This window comes from Notothenia coriiceps, unplaced genomic scaffold, assembly GCF_000735185.1.
Source record: "Notothenia coriiceps isolate Sejong01 unplaced genomic scaffold, NC01 NC01_scaffold00037244, whole genome shotgun sequence".
Classification (NCBI taxonomy): domain Eukaryota; kingdom Metazoa; phylum Chordata; class Actinopteri; order Perciformes; family Nototheniidae; genus Notothenia; species Notothenia coriiceps.
The window spans coordinates 19,089,777-19,109,955 of record NW_011369945.1 but is presented as its reverse complement, the minus strand read 5'-3'; the positions used below and the strand labels follow the sequence as shown (position 1 = coordinate 19,109,955).

The 20,179-nt window shown below is 43.4% G+C and overlaps 2 protein-coding genes across 2 annotated transcripts in view; one reads left to right on the top strand and one right to left on the bottom strand.

Moving 5' to 3' along the window:
* The window catches only part of ube4a (ubiquitination factor E4A (UFD2 homolog, yeast)), a 22,678-nt gene extending 12,225 nt beyond the window's left edge, over positions 1–10,453 (top strand). The window contains exons 17-18 of the mRNA XM_010794342.1: positions 9,669–9,712; positions 10,397–10,453. Of these exons, the coding sequence (XP_010792644.1) occupies positions 9,669–9,712; positions 10,397–10,453 (101 nt within the window). The remainder of the gene's footprint in view (positions 1–9,668; positions 9,713–10,396) is intronic.
* Positions 10,454–15,945: 5,492 nt separating this feature from the next.
* LOC104965386 (ubiquitin conjugation factor E4 A-like) lies at positions 15,946–19,556 on the bottom strand. The gene is made up of 5 exons (XM_010794341.1): positions 19,464–19,556; positions 18,303–18,496; positions 18,019–18,166; positions 17,177–17,334; positions 15,946–16,981 (listed from the first exon to the last, which is right to left on the bottom strand). Exons 1-5 carry the CDS (start codon positions 19,554–19,556, stop codon positions 16,846–16,848), a joined length of 729 nt encoding a protein of 242 aa, XP_010792643.1. The 3' UTR covers positions 15,946–16,845.
* Positions 19,557–20,179: the final 623 nt, after the last annotated feature.

Below are 20,179 nucleotides of genomic sequence, written 5' to 3'. Positions count from 1 at the left end.
GTAGTTTGGTTTTCATTTTTATAATTTCAAATCTTTAAAATGTTTTCCTGTACTGTCATTATATGAAGTGTTTTATATAAAAGCCAAAGGGTCTATTTTCTAAGGTAGGCAATCTTTATTACACTTTCTTTTTTTCTTTTTTTAGCCGTGGAGTGGTACTCTGATACTGGTTGACTAATACTTGAAACCTATTAAGGATTGTATTGATACAACTGGAAAAACTGAAAATGTGACTGAAAGATATGTTTGACTGTATTATTGTTTGAAACAAAAAAATAAAGTTCAAAAAAAAAAAGCCAAAGGGTCACAGCCAAGAGGTTGTTATCCACATGCAGGTCAAATAAGAATGAAGTTGAGTGTGCCTCACCATCATTCCCCATGGAAGATAGGATCTTCTCTCTCTCCTCCCAGGGCAAGGCACTAAGGGTGGGCATGTCGTCAGGGAACACTGCCCGGTTACGGCCAAGAGCCACAGCTGCACGACGACATACATGCTTGATGCGTGGACCCCGGACCGAGGCCTCTGAAGAGTCACTCTCTTGACTCTGCACACAAGTAGCACAACAAAAGTAAGAAACTTCATCATATCAAAAAATACGGAGACAAACATACACCACCACAAATGTGCAATGCAACAAATCGACATTTTAGCGTTATGTTTATGTCCCTAGGATGTCATTTTAATTTGTTGTTTGTGTGTGGATGATGATGATAATGAGCTGACGGAGGCGATACAAAGTCGAGGCCGTGAGTCAACTGGGACAGGGAATTTTTCTTTTCTTGAAAACGTGCGAATACTGCCTATAATTATCTAATATTTAGATTAGATGAGTATATTCTGGAAAATACTTTAAAAAGAACAGCCCATGCTGCTTTCTGCATAATGTATGAGGCTACAGAATTCCCCTTGAGTAACCCCCTCTGTGGGACTTTCCTATTATCAAGTTTCACTTTGAGTACAAACACAGATTATTCAAAGCATCGTGTAAAGTCACTTGCTTTTGGCATTATGAAGAGAACGAGATAAACAGAGAAGCTTTGTTGAGGAGACACAATCACTATGACAGCAAGACATGAACAGAGAAACTGACCTGGCCCTTCATCGGCTCTGCAGGCTTCAGCTTATTCTTCTTTATCTCGAAGAGCTGGGCTTTGGCCTCTCTTAGTAGTCTAACTACACGCTTGTCGGTCACAGGCTGTTTCTCTGCTTGTGCCAACATTGATCCTAGAGAGGAGACAGGGAGCTGTTGTCTGCCTGGCTGCCCTGGAAGGTTTGCTGTCTGCTGGCTAGGAGCACTTTGTTTTTCTTTCTCCTTCTCCTCTTCCTCCGCCTCGACTCCTTTCTCAGAGGGTCTGACTTTCTTGGATAGACGTCCTTTAGCAATGGAGATAGGAACAGTGGAATGGGGCACGCGCACCTCTGAGGAAGCAGTGTCAGAAACCGTTTCAACTGACGTAGACTTTTTTCTACCTGGAGCCTTTTTGGGAGCAATATATAAAAGGGCATCTTCGTCCCTCCCATCAACAGTGAACAGGCTGGAAGGTGCATTGGGGGAGCCATCTGGTGGAGAAACTTTACTTCTCTTCTCAAAATCCTTTCTCCCTTCCCTCTTATTTTCTTTCTCCTTCTCTCGGTTTTTCTCGGAGTCCCTTTCTTTGTCCTTTGAAGCAGGTTCCTGGGGAGCAGAAATACATTTTTCTTTACCTCCTTTCCCAGCTCCTCGCCCTGTGTCCTGGGCACTGGAAGGAAAGAGAGGGAAAAGTGGGGAAGAAGTGGATGATGTGGTTGACAAAGGAGGCGCGTTCCCGGCAGCCCCTCTCCTGCTATCAGGTGTCCCTTGTGGGGCCAGACCCATTGATACTGTGGAGAAGGTGCTGAAAGGAGGAGGAGTTAAGGCACTAGTGGCTAGTGAACTTGCAGAAACCCCTGGCAAAGAGCTGGGGTTACTACAGGAGACGGAGCCTGACAGCGCAGACATCTCCGAGGAACCTTTCCCCATAGATATCGGGCCTCCATGGCTGCTGCGTCTGGTCATTGAGTGGGAAGGAGACCGTGGGTGACTGCGTGGTGTTAGAGAGATGAGCCGCCTCCTGCGCCGCGAGCTTCTGTGGGAGCTCGAGGACGTCTGGTGCGGCGAGAGAGAGCCAGGGCTGCTTCCAGAAGAGGAGTGAAGGGTAACAGACTCAAAGATTCGAGAGTGGGCCTCGCTGGGTGTGAACCGTGGAGCACGAAGCAACGGGCTCCGCTTCTGTTGTGGAGCGTCGAAGCGGGACGAAGAGGCATGTTGGTGGTGGGTGTGTGAGTGATGAGGGGCAAATAGTCGAGTCCCTGTTCCTGCTCCGCTGCCTTGTGCGGGGAACACCGCTGGAGCAGCTCCCCCTGCTCCACTCACTCCTTGGGGCAACAGCCCGACGTCTTCAAGTGTGAGAGGTGGGGGGCGGAAGTTGTCAAATATGGGCTTGCGGATGAGGCCCTCCTTGGCATATTTAGCTGAGGAAAAGTACTGCTGCTCAGGGTGGGACAGGGACGTCCAGCGGAAGGTGGGTTCTCTCAAAATCGAGCGGTTTCGTTTGTCCGACAAGCCGGACAGCACTGACGGTCCAGACATGAATTGAGGCATGGGGTGAGTCATCCAGGGGGACTGCGAGTGGTGTTCACTGATTGCAGCTGTATTGGAGGAAGTTGACTGGGGAGGCTGTGGAGGGGAGAGGAGAGGGGGAGGCGGAGGTGAAGAAGACGAGGAGGCTGTGGATGAGGCTTGCTGGGAATTTACAAGTGAAGAAGAGGACAACAGCACTCCTGTTGGTGGGCTGATGATGGGTTTTTTAGCCCCAGCGGTTAGAGGCTCTCTCACCCTCTGGATCTGACTCCCCCGGCCCATCATCTGTCCCCTCCGCCCTCGTCGACTCCTCTCCATCCTCACGCGCTCACGCTCCGGCTCCGGCTCAGAGGGCGGAGAGGGAGGCCGTGAGCTGTGTAAACGGGTGGCCTCTCTCTCGCCCTGGGAGGAGGGAGAGTGATCCTCTTGCTCTGACAAAGCTTGCGTGGCCTCAGAAGCCTGGGAGTCGCACGATGAATCATCCAAACTGGGGCTGCTGGACCTGGAAGACTCTGCAGAGGAGAGCTGGGACGAGTGCTGCGACACAGCGCTGGAGCCGCAAGACGCCGCGCTGCTGCTAAACCGCCCGTTGGCGCCATTGTTGGTGTTGCTGTTGAGCAGACTAGCGGATGCTGATGGAACAGCGGGGATCGGGGCAGGAGGTGGAGGAGGGGGGAGGGAGTCAATGGGAGCCGTGGTGCCGCTGCTCGTAGAAGCAGGTGTGGGTGAGACCAGTGCAGGAGACGGTGTAGAGGAGGGGGTGGAGGTGGGTTGGGCAGAGGCGGCGATAGATGAGGCGGCTGCTTCTAACCGTGCTATCTTCATTTGGGGTGGTGGCGTTCCAAAGTTGCCCTCATCTTCAATGAAGCGCTTGGGGGTTTTGATGATGCGAAGAGAGACGGTGCTGACCACAGGCATGATGAACTGCCTAATGTTCTTCAGCTGCGTCTTCCTGATGCCAGTGTCAATAGTTCCTCTCCCATTCCCCCCGATGGTTACAGCTTCTTTCTCCAGACGCTTCTGCGCTCCTTTCTTAGCGCGTTGCAGCAACTGTTTGGCAATGGTTGCATCAGTGCGTTTTGAAGAGGGGACAATCCTGACAGGCTTTCTATGGCGGGGGCTTTTTCTGAGGCCCACTGTCTTGCCTGGCTTGGAGGGAGACGGGGAGGCAGGTGGATTGGAAGAGTCCTGGTGCTCAGCATCACCCACATTCCTCAGCATGGGCTCCTGAGGAGCGTGTGTTTCTGTGCCTCTATCCCCTCTAAAGGCCTTCTGTTTACCTTCTCCATATTCAATGGAGGTAGACAGCTGTGCCGCAGCAGCAGCTGCTGCTTCAGCTTTCAGACGTTCAGCTGAGGGCGGTCGCCCGCGTCTGCGTCTGGGTACACCAGGCAAAGTCTTTAGCCGTGACTTGAGAGGGGCGAGTTTGGTTGCTCTCAGCCTCTTCAGGTTTGTAACTTTGGATTCACCCCGCCCACCTTTGGGGAGCTTTGCCTCTGTGTCATGTGGCTGGGCAGAGCCCTTTCTGTCCTTCTCCTCCTCTGTGTCCATGCCCAGCTCAGACCCAGCTGCTCTACTGTCCTCCCCTGCTGCATGGCCGCCTGCACTCCAAGCTTTCTTGCTACTTGAAGACGGAGGTCGACCTCTTCTCTTTTCCCCAGTGCCAGGTGGCCTCCCAGGCAGCCTTTTTACCTTCTCAGCTGGCCTGTCAGGGCCATCAGGTTTTGCCTGTGTGGAAGAGGGAAGGGACGAGGAGGAAGGTAGACTTGCAGCACATTTCAGGGTAGACAGAGCCCGTGGGGGACGTCCTCTAGGCTTCTTTTCCTGTATGGGTGGGGTATCTGATAAAAACAGAGAACAAACAGAGTCCATTTAGTAAGCATGTTTAAATAACCTGTTTGTGCGTAGGCATCTTAAGAGAAGAGTAAAGTCACTTTACCTGATGGGGGTGTTGAAGGGCTCTGTATTCTTTCCTGCTCAGCAATCGGTGCAAATCCTCCAAATGCTTCTTCCTAGAAATAAAAAGAAGATTATGAATGTTTTGCGACCATATCATTTTGCTAAAATACAGGCAACAAGCAATGTTGGTTAACAAGTCAAATTTACAGCATCAATCATGGCACAAAGTAAGCTTGAAGTTGGCCTAGGTATGCAACGGTTGAGTCATTTTTGAAGTGACTCAAATGAAAACCAAACTACGGGCTCGAATTATGTCCTGAATCTCAGTTTCACCTGCTTGCTTTCTCTGGTGCTCACACATTTCAATGGCTTTTGGGATGACATGCTTGCACTTAAAGGAGGCTCAAACCACAACCGAAAGGACAAATCTAACTTGGTGTCTAACACGTTGCACTGTGTTCCAGCTCCCTGAGTGAACAGTAAAACGCTATGGTAGTTGATCTTACACAGACAGCTCTAAAGACAGCTAGAGTAAAAAGAAAGGAAAGAAAAAAATGCCTATATTCTTACTGTAGAGCAGTCTGAGGTTTTAATGCTTATTAACTATCAGCTTATGAGCTTTACTCGCGAGGCCAAACATGTAAGGCTTGCGGCTTACCACCAGAGGTAAGGAAACACTGTTGCCTAGATGTAAAGGGTTTATCCTATGTACAGTGAGAAACTTGGATGGATGTCAAAACTAAGAATTGGTTATACTTAAATGTGGCTCAGCTTTGACAACTTCTAAAAGCATCTACACTTAACTGTTACTTTGGTTACTATCCTAACATTACCCCAACGGTTTATTTCCCAAGAAATTGAGAGGACCGTTCATTAGTTCTAGATTTTTTCAAACGGAAGGAAATGACTGTCCTGTTAGTTACGTTCACTTAAAGGGCATCACCAAAGACATGAGGAGTCATGCTTCAGTCACCAAGAATGTCTATACCAAATGTCATTCAGTCCATTCCTCAAATAGTTGGCCGGATATTATACTTTATTATACTATATTTTGACAGTTTGACCTTTTATGAATCAGTTCAGTTTCCACTGAAACACATGGGGTTTAAAGATTTCCTCATAAAAGTATCTCTGTGTGAATGGTATCTTATCACCTCAGTGGAATCAAATATGTTTAAAGAAACACCAACAAAGCCTAATCGCCCATCTGTCTAGTCCTAGGAACTAATCATGTGTCAATAGGCATGTGAGAACCTCACATGGCAGATGTAACAGGATGTGTAATCAATGAGGTGCCATGTTCTTGCACAACCAACACATACTATACTCCAGAAACAAATGTAAGCAAATACAACATGAGTTGCACTTGACATTTCACTTTCTAAAGTAATTTTGATGATGGTGGGGGAACATTTTTTTATAAAACTGTAAAAGTGGTATCTACAGTGACTCCATCGTTCTTCTCATACTTCAGTAAAGCTTTGAAATATGCAACAGAGAAACCACTGGAGGATGATTCAAAATCTTCAGTATGCTGATCCTTCTTGCAATCAGTCTGTGTTTAAGAGTGGAGGTGAGCATGTCATTTCATCATCTTTATTTATAGAAGCGTGTGGGGATGCAGTGGAGGTCTCGTTGGCCCAGTTTGTAGAGCAGCTGCTATCCAAAGTGTAGTCCATGCCAGTGTGTGTGCACATGCAAACTGATTTGTACCAGCTACGACTTACACACATTGTAATGTGAATAATTGATTCTTAAATGTGTCTGAAACACGCTCACTTTGGAATCTAATTAATACATATATTAAAACCAATAATGTATGCTACAAAGCTGCAGTCTTTCATCTGTTGTACATATAAACAAACAACAATAACAGACAGTCCATACTGCTGTTTATACTGGCAGGCAATACTGATGTCAGCATCAACTACTCCTCATCTCCTTAGGCCTCTCTCTCCTCTTCCCCTCTCCTCAATATACTACCAGCATCCCCTCCTCTCCGAGCAAGCTTCTGCTCTTGGTTGGGGTTGTTGCAGAGCGGAGGGGGGCGGAGTACCAATGGCCAGCTCTGACTCGCTGTAATAGTGCGAGTAACCGTCAATGACATCACAGCATGTATTGAGCTGGCTGCACAGGTCCGTGTGCACACACACTGATACATGCGCACATGTACCTCCTGAATCTGTCAACTACACGTGCCACACGGTTGGAGGAAGAAAAAAAACCTGCATACCCTGCGCGTGAACTGCACAGCAAGATGTAAACAAGCAGAACATAGGAGTGAGGATGCGGGGGAGGGGAGCACAGGCGAGGCAAACATGAGTGAAAAGAGGAGGAGGAGGACTGTGGGAGGAGGGTGAAGAGGAGAGGAGGGAAAGAGACAAGGAAGCAGCATCTTGACCACATGCACCATCAACAACAGAGGAAGCGCAGTCGTCTCCTGGGAGCATTGAGGATGAAAGGGGCTTGGGGTTTCAACGGTCTCAACATGCTCATGCAGAAGCTTGCCAAATCCCAATCTAAACAGGCCTCCCACACACTACAAGCCTCCTCTTTCCTTCCCTGCCATGCTCCCAAACACATATTCAGTCAGTCACTCATTGCTTGCTCGCGCGCTGCCACCCCGCCCACTGGCTGCTGAGCACAGAGCAGCAGCGTGTGAAACACCAGGGTCACCATGAGCTGTAGGGCAGACACAGGGAGGGAACTTTAAGAAGTAAACACTGTAGTACACTAGCAAGGTAAGGTTCATGTACTTCCTTTTCCTTGCGGGTTAAAAGGTTACTTAAGGACCACGGTTTCTCTTTGCTTCTTTCTATTTTCGCAAAAATTGTTCAAGTGGTTCTTCTTCATTTGCTGGCTTTTGCTGTCAGTCTCAGCATGAAACCCTGAGCTGTTTCACCTCCTGCTGATTTGTCCCATCTCATGTTACTGATCAATGTCAAAAATACTTTATTTAAATCACTAAAAGATTAATAAAAGTAAACCGATCGGAGTCATTGTGGAAGCCACACGAGCACATGATGCAGAAGTCAGGGACTGTCCCTGAAGGTTTGAGACGGATGTGAATCTATATAACGTTTCACAGCATTTTCTCACTTTGAGAAAGCTAACAGGACTTTTACTGTCTTTCAAGGTAACATTTAGGAGAAATCAAACTGGTTATAGGCAATTCGTTTTTCCAGATTCAGGATTATTATGGTATAATCCTTGCTTTAACCCAGGGGTGTCAAACTCAAGGCGAGTTGAGTTTGACACCCCTGCTTTAACCTAAGAGTTACTTTTTGCTTAACAAGTTGTTTTCTGAAATGCAACTTCATTTTTAATGACGGAATATAAGACTTTGATTGATTAAGACTCATTTACAGTAACAATCACAGTTAGTCTTCATAAGAAAGGTATGTGCACACAGCTCTAACATGCAGATGCTCATGGAGTCAGAGGATTCAAAACTGACCAAATAACGGAAGCAGATAAAACCAAGTTTATAAACCAAAAAAAACCTCTTATCGTAATCAGCCGACCATTTCCGCTGCAATACCATTGCAGCTAATTAGCAATACCTTACTACAGTACATTCACTGGCAACATTAAGAAAAGTTATTATTACATTTAACTTTCATGCATTTCCGTCTCTCTAGTGCTCCAGGAAAATATTCATAATCCGTAAAGAGATGCATTTTCTTGTGATAAGAATTAGGGGGTTTGTACACAAAACATAACTGTATGGAAACAAGGTTAGGGCCAACATAAATGAATGTACAAGATACGATGTAATGAAATGTTTTGAGTTTGACTGGAAACCCAGGCCCAGCAGTTACTGTATGCGACACCTGCCTCGCCCACAACCAAACTGCCTCACACACCCCAAGCCACGAATCCCCCCTTGTAAACGGATGATGCAGTGTGATCCACTTTTTTTAAAGTTTCCATTTATGGATCAACATCCCAATTATACTATAATAGAATAAAGAACAAACCATTAATGCATAAATCTTAGTAAAAAGAAAGTGACCTTTTTACGCAAACAGAACAGTGGTATCTGCATTTTCATTAACATTCACCAGAACATTAAAACATAACACAAAATGAACTACTGTGATGAAATCTTATATTACAGTATAACAATAAAAAGGGCTAAATTGATTTAAAATGTTGAGGTTTTTCTACCTTGAGACAGGTTAACAACAAAACAGGAGGAGGAAAGGGTTGAGGTGAATGTGACTCAGACTGAGTGGAGGGATGTAAGAGAACACATCTTAAGAATCCTTTGTAGTCTGAAAACAACATTTTCCGTACACATTCCTGAAAGATGTCCTCTTGGATTCAGCGTACACACCGATGCATCATCCCTTCCTGTAATGTAAATTGGCGATGAGCAAATACTCCTATATGACCCTCTGATGACACATTTCAAAGAAAGGCCACAGAGGACTTCCAAGAATACCTCTAACTAGATACAACTATACAAATAAGCAAATATGAGTAATGCCAAAAGGCATGTGTGAAAGACACTTCTCAGAACATCTTGTTTCCTTTACCAGATGAAACAAACAGTTGCGCTACTTTGTGAGCCCTGTCAGCCCACAGCAAAAGGTGGACATTTGTTTTTTCAAGTGTCCAAACAGTAAGTGTAACCTTTTCACATTTGCTCAACAGCACACAGACCAAAACAAACACCCTCCAAGGCAAGATGACTCCTCTTGCTACACCTCGCACCGTAGAACAGTCAACGGACAAAGACAAACAGACTGATTGGCACGTGCACACGGTTTCTCTCCACAGGCTGGCAGAAATACACAACCCCTCCTACCCACCCTTGCAAGCAGCTTGAATTGAAGTTCTCATCAAACTAAAGACAAAGACGTCACGCCTACTCCTGAGTGCAAAAAGGGGTATAAAGTCTGACACACACACACACACACACACACACACACACACACACACACACACACTAAGAAAGACAACACAATTGCCGCCTTTCTCCCAGTCAGGCAACTCCTAAAGCATTCTGCTGTTGCCGAATAAAGCCATGGATGGGAGGGTCTGTGACTAATTCTCCTCCCAGCGTTGTCCCGTTGGAAAGAGGGGGGTCGCCCCACACTCTTTGATATCCCTGCCTGTGCTCTTTCAGCCGCCCGCACTTTGTGAGAGCTAGAATAAAAGCAGACACAAAGCTTCCTGCTCCAATCCACACGCTGTCTCGGGGATGGGTAAGCGGGTGGGGGGAAAAGGATGAGGGGGGTTCCATTTAAATAGGCCAAACACCTGCTGGACTGAAGCCCCTTCCGCTCAAACACACTATTTCTATCAAACCAGTGAGGCACAGAGATGATTGGGTTTAAACATCTATTCAGCAGCACTTTTGTATGAGCGATTAAACATTGGTAATAATCTGGAATACATGCAGCAGAAGGCATGATTTAATGGACCAAGAACAAAAAGGGAAAATGAGGCAAACTCTGATGAGGTGGACAGTGAGTGGGAGTTGAGGTTTTGATGGTAGGGGTGATAAGGTCACATTTACAAAAAAAATCGACATGGACTTCACGCAGCACCAAAAAAAAGGCAACGCCAATTTGGCCGGATCAAGAAAATTAATTCCCTACACACATACAAAAGCTAACAAATGCCTTCATTTAGACAGCTACAGCCGACAAGCACCCCTTTGAGCCACCCCAATAGGCTTAGTAATCCATTCCAAAGTGGCAGCTGTCAGAAGAAAAGTTGCTCTGCCTCTCAGACGGGGTTGCGTTTGTCTGAAGTGGATTTGGGTCTTTCTTCCTGCATGGAAGAAGGAGGGGTGGCCAAGTGTCCGGCTGGCGCTCTGTTCAGGGTAGCCCTGTGGGCTCAGCAGGCTGCAGTGAGCCTGAACAATCCTGCTCTGCTCTGGCCAGACAGACACCACACTGCCCATCAATAAAATCACCATGCTGTGTCTGCAACTCCCATAGGTTTCAGGTTCCATGGGGATTCAATGGCCCAGTCTGTCTCCTTACATCCAAAATACTGCTTAACTCTCATTCACTGCAGGATGGGAAGGCAGGAAACTTAAAAAGCAATTCATTAAACAGGTGATGTTTCACGTAACATTAATGTTTATCTGAAATATCATGGGATGTAAAGCACACATGCATGTAAAAAAATCAAGCAAATCCACATGCCGTGTCTGAAATGTTTATATCATTGAAGTTGCACTGGATTGTAATGTCTTTGTGTACACACATTCCAAATACTGTTAATCTCACTCATTTTCAGTCTTTCAAAGAAGTTTATTTTAACACACAATTGATATTTTAAGTAAAAACTTATGTAAACTAAATCAACATGTTGTGTCCACAATCTGCATGCATATAATACAAGTTCCATAGATGTATTGGTCCAGTCTGCCTACACACATCCAAATACGGACATATTGTCTTTATTGACATAGTTACCTAAGAAGTGATTTGCTCACATATATTATATTTTATAACAAATAAATCATGTTTCTATTGCATGCATAGTGTAAAATACTATTTTATAAAATACATCCAAAATATATGTATATATTCTGCTGCCAAGCTATAAAATGACTTATTATATTCTCATTATAATTATTCAAAAATATATGCACACACGTTTTCTAAAGTTCAGAATAAGAAAACGGAATATCTAACTAGAAAGCATGTAAACACTGCTGTGCTACAACCAAATAAGCCGTCTGTGGAGCAGTGGAGCTACTGGTAAACATCCCCACACAGTGTACTCCCACTGCAATGAACGCATGCTGCTCATCATGGAAGAGGAAGATGGTAGTTCGCTAAGGCGAACACACCCCCACATCACACGGCCCGTCAAGAAGGGGCTCGTTGTTATTGTAGGCAGCCCTGCATGCGCTCTGTCACTAGAAAGTCTCGTTTCTCTAATAAAAACGAGACGAATCACACACCAAACCCTGCCGATACACTCTTAGTAAGGCATTGCAACACAGAGGAGAGTGATTTTGAGATGTGGCTGTGTATCAGACGGCTTCTCCAAGCATGATAAAAACCGATATTATTTTGGTAATAGCTCCGTACTGGCTGTGTAGAGAAGGGGAAAACATGTCCACCTCCCATTTTCCTATGCATCAGCAATAGCCCCGATGGCTAGCGTGGCGGAGTGCGTAGCATGGTAGCTGTCCTAGCTTAACACCAAACAGCAATGGTAATGATTTAGTTTTGTGCATGATATTCGCCAACTTTGGCTACGGTGTATTAACCCGATACGTAGCATAATGCTGACCGGAGTTAAACACAACAACCTCCCGAGCAAACCTGCAACTTTAACACCGCTTACGACATGATAATAATGGTGTAGTATTAGCTGTTAGTAGACAGCTAGCCTGCGAGCTAACCAATCAGCTATGTTAGCCAAGCATCGCTATAAGGTTGACACCTCAATGCAAACAGCCAGCATTCGAGGTCTTGTTGCAAATATTAAGAATTTTTTTGGGCAAAAATGCCCTATATGAAAACCCTAACAGGTAAAGTGGTTAATTAAAAACCCTTTCAGGGATTAGGTTGCAGACAGACGCTAAATTCACGTTAGCTTGTTACCAATTGTGGACCTCCTTAAAGTTGACATCTCTTGTTTTCAAACACATTACAGGTTATCTTGAAGGACCCGTGCTATAACACCACAATGAACCCTCGTTATTACAAATATTCACCGATGTTTATTTCATATTTCACTGTAAAAAAGAATATTAATGCTAGAACGGTATGATAACTTTGACTGTGTTGATGTACATGAATTAGAAGGGAACATGCTCAGCCTTAAAGGCTTCACGTCAAGCTAATGTCAAGAAGCTAACTATTACACCATTTGTACAGCTCAGTTGCATACTGTGTGTTAGTCATATACATATAGCCTATAAAGGGTTAGGTGTTTATTGTATTGCATGTTTTAATTAACTAGATTACACCAGTGTTTCTCTACAGTGTTTTGGTCGGGTTAGCAGACCAACGTTAGCACCAGTCCAACAAGCTGTGTGGATGTAGCCTGTCCTCACACTCCTCTGAGGGGAAGAAAACTTTATTTCCAGTAGGACCGTTGTGACTATAAATCTGAGAAACATTGGGTGTTTGTGTTGTTTGAAACCAAAGTCAACGTAATAACGCCTTACTGTAGAGTTTAAGGCCAAACAACCAACTCAAAGTTAACTGAGCATCCTGGAAATGACAAGTTTGCTTACAGTCACACTTAACGTTATGAGGAGGAAAATATGGTAAACGGTTAGGCAGAGTAACCGTTAGCTGTTCATCTGAAACGGGCTCTCCGTATAACCCGTGGCCGGCATTGGTCTAACCGATGCTCCCGGGTTACAATGATGCTGTCCGGTGCTGTGCTTACCTCCCCGCTGCTCGAGTCACTCGATTCCCCCAAAACATCCCGAAATTTCTGCAGGTTGCTCCCGATAACCGAAGAGACCTGTAGTGCAGCATCAAACCCGGGTCCGAGCCCAGCTGCGATAGGGTGGGCTCCAGAGACATTTCGCAGAGAGGCAGTAACCCTAATTCGGCCCGCTCTCCTCCCGGTACCGGAGTTGCAGCTCCCTCCGGGCCGAGCGGGGAACCGCCACCGACAGCTGTGCGCCATTTTACACTCTCTGCCTGTCTGCCCTGCGATCAGAGATACCTCGGTGGGCGGAACCCTAACCCAGCACTCCACATAAACAACCTCTACCACAGCGCTGCGCTCTCACTGGCCGACACGTCGTTATGCAGGTTGCGGGGCGGAACTGAAGTAACCCCGACAATGCATTTTCTCAGCGGCCCTGTTCAGACTCTGCATGGCTGAATCCAAATCAGGTTCAGGGGCTTTGCCCGGGAAAGGAGCCTCGCGCTTGAATCGCAAGCAAGAACAAGACCGTTGGCTTACTATTTTGTTTCCTAAACAAGGACATTAAAAAAGACTTTCATAAGCTTCAGACAAACTTCAATACAAACCACAACAGAATAAAACAATAGTAGCCTATATTCATTATAATAGTTATCTGTAATCAATCAGGGGCGTTGCAATACATCCTTCATCCCATTGAAGAGTGTTGCTCTGTTCCCACAATACTTGGTATTTTTTTTGGAATAAATGTTTTCTCTCTTTTAAAACTGCTCTGAAATGTTTGAAGCTAGAAAAGTTCTGTACCCTGTCCTTGGTATGCAGCCACCTGCCAGCTGTAAGGTTTTTGGGCATGGTCAGCCTCTCATCAGGTGTGATCCTTCACAAAGTCCTAATTCAATTGAACTTAATTTCTGACATAGCCTATAGCTCAATATCAGTATAAAATGGATAATAAAAACAACACAGAGATACAAATCATTGCAGATTACACATCCACAGTGACACACCCGTTAAAGACATATAGGCTACTGGGTCCCTCTCGTAAGCTTAGTTAGGGTCATTACATTTTTCAATATAAATAATCACATACATTTGTACATGAAATTCCTCAGCAAGGACTAAACGGTGGGAATAATATAGTCACAAACATACAACGAGCACTTGAGGAGCTTTAGCTTGAGTGATCTTCTGTATGCATCGGGAAATGCCACCTAAAGCTTTTTAATTTTTTGATTTCCAATCAAAAGTGGACTGTATCGAGTGGACAATCCAATAACAAATGTGCAATACCTACAAGCTGAAAGTGCTTCTCGACTCTCATTAATAGGGATTGTTAGGTTAAATGTTAAAGTTTATGATGTTAACTACATGTGCAAGTTACAACCAGGAGCAGCTCCAAGTACTATTAGGAGCTTGAGTGTCTCAAAAAGAATTAGTTTGAGCTCTTAAAGATGTGAGAATTGTTAGTACATAGAGAACAAGGGGGGTTCTGGCTCTCAAAAATTTCACACCTACCTGCTTACATTTCCTGACATATAGTCACAAGCTGTTTGGAAATAGCCTGGAGACATTATAAAGAATGTTAAGGACCCTCAAACCTGAGACCCAGTTATTGAAGGAAAATAAAATATTCTCATATTCATATTGTCCTTGAGATAAATGTACCTCAAGCTTGTTCTTAAACATGCGGCATTTACATAATATACTATAATCTATTTAAAGTAGTCTTTTGAGTTAAACTTCTATTTATTTGTTGTACATTCCCTATTTGTGGTGGTCCAATAGCAAAACACACATTTTACATGTTGGAATGTACTTAACGCTGTCATAATATATCTGAAGGAGAACATTACAATGTGTTATATAACGCACATTAGTTTTATTTATTAATCATAATGTACATCCAAAATAAACATTTTATAATCACAATTAAAACAAAAATATTGCATTATAATTTAACCCATGTAATCATTCAGGTGGTAGATATTCAACATACAGTATGAGGGCATGCCAACTAATACATCATCTCTCACTTTTTGCCATTTCTTACAACCACACTCGATTTTGAATTAAAACTCTTTGATTGAAAAAGCTACTTAAAAAAAAAGAGTCATCTTATTCTGATCCTTCTCTTATATTCTACCCATAGCTCCCTGTAACGCCCAAAAGAAACAAACTCATCATTATTTCTCTTTAGTATGAAATAAGTCAGATCCTCATTCACTGACATTAACTGCAAGGCTCTTGGTTTTAGGCACCGATCTGTTCTGGACCCATTGATCATTTGTTTGGCCAAATGCTAAAATAAATCAGTAAATTAGTTCAAAATGTAAGATCAGGATACATCAGTTAATCCGGTGAATGTTTGATCAAAGAGTGAAAATTATTAATAAATACACTGCCAGTCAAAAATTATTGAACACCCTAAAATTGAGCTTTTCTATTATGTTTTGATCCAAAAATGTGATCATTGTAAAGACCTTAAAATCAACAAAATTAAGGCTTATGAGTTTATTTATAAAATATTGTGATCTTTAAACATTTTTATGATAAACTAGCCAAATAACATTTCATAAATGTATGTTTCGCCCCCTGTGAAGCAAGATCAGCAAATGTTGAGACTTGCCGTGTCTCAATTTTTTAAAAACTATTTCTCGATGTATTTTTATCATGTTTCTGCGACTGCTTTTTGTGCCAAGAGCAGTTATTGTGTGGCCCTGATAACTGCTGTGTGTCTCAAAGTGGCACTTCAGAGATTTTACACGAGGAAGAGTTTAATGTCATAAAAAGTACTCAGTGAAATGAATTGTATTATGTCTACTCTTGCTCTGAAAGGAGTTTTTTTTAAAGTCTGAGACATTTTTTATTACAAGTTGTGAGTAAAAATCTATTTTCCAAGGACTAAACACATGTTTGTTTTGGGTGGCCATCACACCACTGTTAATTAGTATTCATTTGTAACCACTTTGAGCATACCTAGCAAGGCTACCAATGCCATGCTCAACCATTAACTGATTTTAGTATGAGATTTTAGTTTAGACTGGCCCCCAATAGAAAATAGGTTTTAGATTAGTGTTATTACTGAGTACTAAGTTAAACACAGTTTAAATCCTTATCCAACAACCTATTAGTAAGCAAGCTCTCAGACCCTAATGAGATCTGTCATTACTACTTAATTAAAGGCAGGTGGACTTGAAGATGCAAAGACACTTAGATATAAAGGTTAAAATACAGAAAAAGTATATTCTGTATGGTTTTGTGCTTCAGTATGCTTATAATAGAGACAATTAATTTAAACATCTCCATCTAAATTTAGATTATCTCCACTAAAATAAAAGTCACACACATAAACTTCAGTTTTACCTTTGCTGTTGCCTTTAATTGCTAATTTTATTTACAATTCTGCTTGAGACGTAACCTAATATGCTGAAACGTTGGGTGTTCAAGAACTTTAAGAGGCAGTGTTTTCACTTTCATGAAGTTAAATCCTAACCATTTCTTCCATGTTCTGCTTTAACAGTTCCCCAAAATACTCACCTTGCAGTATAACATCTGGTTTAGGCCGACTGGTCAGTCAGGAGTTCATTCAGTACATTCAACAAGTCCTGTTGAAACTGATGCTTCTGGCCACAGTTCTGATTGTAATAATGAGCTAATTAATACACAGTATTCAGGGAGAGAGACCAGCGGGTGCATCATGGTACCACGGGGCATCATGGGACTCAAACAGCTACTGCGTGGGTTGGTATGGATTTTGAAGTCGTCACCAGCCTGTGGGCTACAGTTTTGCCTGGACAGTTTTTCACAGAGGGAATCCACGGAGCGTGAAGGCTGCATGTAAAAGCTAATGCAATGTTAGTCTGAAGAAATCCACAGAGGCAAGCACACCATGGATTAGACAAGAAGCAGAGGAGCACGCTAGATGTAAGCTGTGAAAGAAACCCGGGATGCATTCATTGTTTGTCACAGCGAGGATTCGCGGCTAGCCACTGGGTCCCAGCTGCTGCCTCTCCAGCTTATGCTTATCCAGCCACTGTAAGATCTGCTGCTTGAGTTCCTCGTTTGGCCTGATCTGGTCCATGGTCAGAGGACTGCGGTTGAAAGGGTCTGTCTGGTCACTACGAGGAAGACATATGTGTATAAATTAGTGGCTACTTCTGTGCACCAAGCTTTCCCTTCAAGTCTATTGTGACGGTTAAAAGTCATCAGATTACAATAAAGACAAGATGTACAGTACCAATTTTGCTGCATGCAGAAAGACAAATAAAGACAATTATTTCAGGTAGCTCTTGCGCTTTTAGGAAGTACCCTACCTGAGGAGATGCCTTGCTATAGTTGAGCGGTCAACTGTGACACTGGAGGAAGGGAGGAGGACCGGGTCGAGCATCAGAGTGGACATGATGGGATCCAGGAACTCATCCGGGGCATCTGCATACGTCTCCTCTTCCTGCTGCTGTCTGTCTGCATGGGGCTAAAGGAGAGGTGCAATGACAATGAATCCTTTGTGTGTTGTAACCTCTCTTTACCACAGAGAACAGGGCAAAGATTCCTAAAAAAGCTTCTAAGTCTGGGTTCCCAATTCTAGACATTATTTTCCAGGCCACTTGCAGTGATGCTGTGACACTGAACACGCCATACACTAACCTGTTCCTGTCTGTGGACGTCAAATTCATTGTTTTGACCGAGGCCTGACCCACATTTGAAACCAATTCTCCCAGCCAGAGATTAATGACCAAACTAAAACTATTGCATACTAAACAAGGAGCAAGCAGCTAAACTAAACAACTGAACCGTACTGTACATGCTTAACAATTTAAAAGTTTAAAACAAGTTAGAAAGAAAGCACGTCTTGTAATGTCATCCAACCTGCATGACTTGACTTGAGGAAGTGTTCACAGCGTTTCCATAACAACTGAGAGTACCCTATTCAAAATGTTCCTGTCCATAAACTAGAATTTGAATCTTATATGATCCTGAACATAACCTAGACCATTAAGATGGAAATATTATGGCTTTGTAGCCCTTGGTATTCATTCATAAATCATAAGCTAAAAATAGGAGAATTTTGAAATAATTTTCCTGGACGTTTTCAATGACTGGGAATTGGGCAATAGTTTTTCCAGGATCTGGGGGAACCCTGCAAGACAAAAGATACCTTTATTTTATCAGCAAGGAGTCCAAACGCCACGATCATGTCCCCAGGCTTGTTTATCTTCTTCAGCACCCTCACTGTTTGGGAGAAGAGGGCGGCAGAGTACGATCGTCCATCCTTTGGGACTGTAGCACAGAAATTCTCCTCATCCCTGCCAAAGACAGAAACAAAAAATGGTATTTACATATTAATTGGATCACAATAATGATCACACTCAGCAATGTCCCACTGTATTTCTTCTTCAGAGGATATAGCACAAGAGAATATGTTCAGTGTTTCCTACATACCCCAGATTCAGGTAGATGGTGCAGATGTCAGAAACAAGCTGCTGGGGCTTGAAGTCAAACTCACTGAAGTCCTTGACTTTAAGGGCCCCCATCTTAGGGCCCACTAAGTGCTGCAGAAAATAATTCAGCATGGAGATGATCCTCTCAGCCAGGAAGGGGTGCACGAAGATCCCTTTGATGTCTGGAAAATAGAACTTTGTTTAAAGCAAAACACACAAGGGAGGGGGGAAGACAAACTTTAAATGGATGAATCAACTAGACCCTCCAGAAAAACGCGATTCTGCGATCGCAGAATTTACCGCATAATCAGCCAAATGGCGCAGATTTTTAAAAAGCCGCATATTTATCAAAAGGCCGCATAATCCCCGCATTTTTCCACACAAAGTTGAGAAGAAAAAAAAGTTAACTCGTCTTGACGTGACGTCATCAGCTCGCGCATCACAGAATGTAAACAACACCAAGGNGTATAATCAGTAAAGTTATAGCAAGAAGATTTAGGGTTACTGGTGGGTGCTTGACTATTAATTTAAAATAGACAGGCAACCAGGAAGTCACTGCTTCTAGTAAATTAATAGTCAAGCACCCACCAGTAACCCTAAATCTTCTTGCTATAACTTTACTGATTATACATGCTAATAGGTAAGCTTTAGAGACGCTGGTTGTTACATTTAGGTGCCTGTGGATAGAGCCAGGCTAGCTGTTTGTTGTTGTTAGCTTCATAGCATAGAGAATTGTAGCCTAAGGGTAATTGGATCAAATAGGTAGCCCATTTTGGCAGCTTTCATGAGTATCAGTATCAGATCTGCCCTTCAGCACATGAATCTTTCCCTAACTCCTTTTTTAAATTTGTTTTCTAGGCATCAGGCCCTTTTGTGGCAGGAAAGAACTTTTCACTGGCGGATGTGATGGTTTTTCCAAGCATCGCTTATCTCTACCGCTTTGGGTATGTGCATTAAATCACTGAAAATGACTTAAAACTGCTTGACAATATGAATGCATGGATAACCAAGTATACCATACAAAGAGAAAACATCTGTAATTTGAAGTTAACACCATCTTGTATTCCTTCTTTAGGTTTTGTGAAGAGCGTTACCCAAAACTGGCAGCTTACTATAACTCTCTGAAGGACCGATCCAGCATCAAAACCTCCTGGCCTCCGACCTGGCTGGAGAGCCCAGGACAGGACCTCCTGAAAGACATCTGAGACTGAGATTTGTCACCACTCTGCGCCTTGCACTTATCTAGCTGCCGCATCTTTAGGAAATGTGCACTGCTCCTACTGTTGTTATTCCTTTACATAATGTGCTTGACTTAAACTGTGGATACTGTTGTGCTTATAACGAAAACAATAAAAAATTGATTGTTGAAAGTTTCTGTGCTTTTATTATTCAGTTTACACAGAGCCAACTTGATGCCCATGTTTGACTGGAATATGTTTTACAGAAGTCTGTGTCTCGGGGAGCTATATAGTATGTTTCTACACAAAGATATTTGACCATATTAAATCTAGTGTCTCACTGGAAGTTTGAAGGTTTGCCAGCAGATGGCGCTAAACCCAAATAAACAACTGCTGCTTTTACAGTCCTTTGACTTGGCTTTGCATTTAGCTGCCTGACCCTGCAGATGTTCTGTCTTTCCCTGTATGTCCCAAAGGTGGCAACACACTGTAAAAAGATAATTAACCTTCAATGTTTTCATTTAAAAACATTGATAGACTCATATCGCCTTTTATGGTGTTTTTTTGTTTTTAGAAACACTTTGACAATATACTGAGGTCAAAGTACCGGTTTTAAATGTGGGTCCGGGGTTAAGCACCCAATAATAACATAGTTTGTCTTTGGCTATGCTCAAAGTCCTTTTTAATCTTTTTAGGTCAA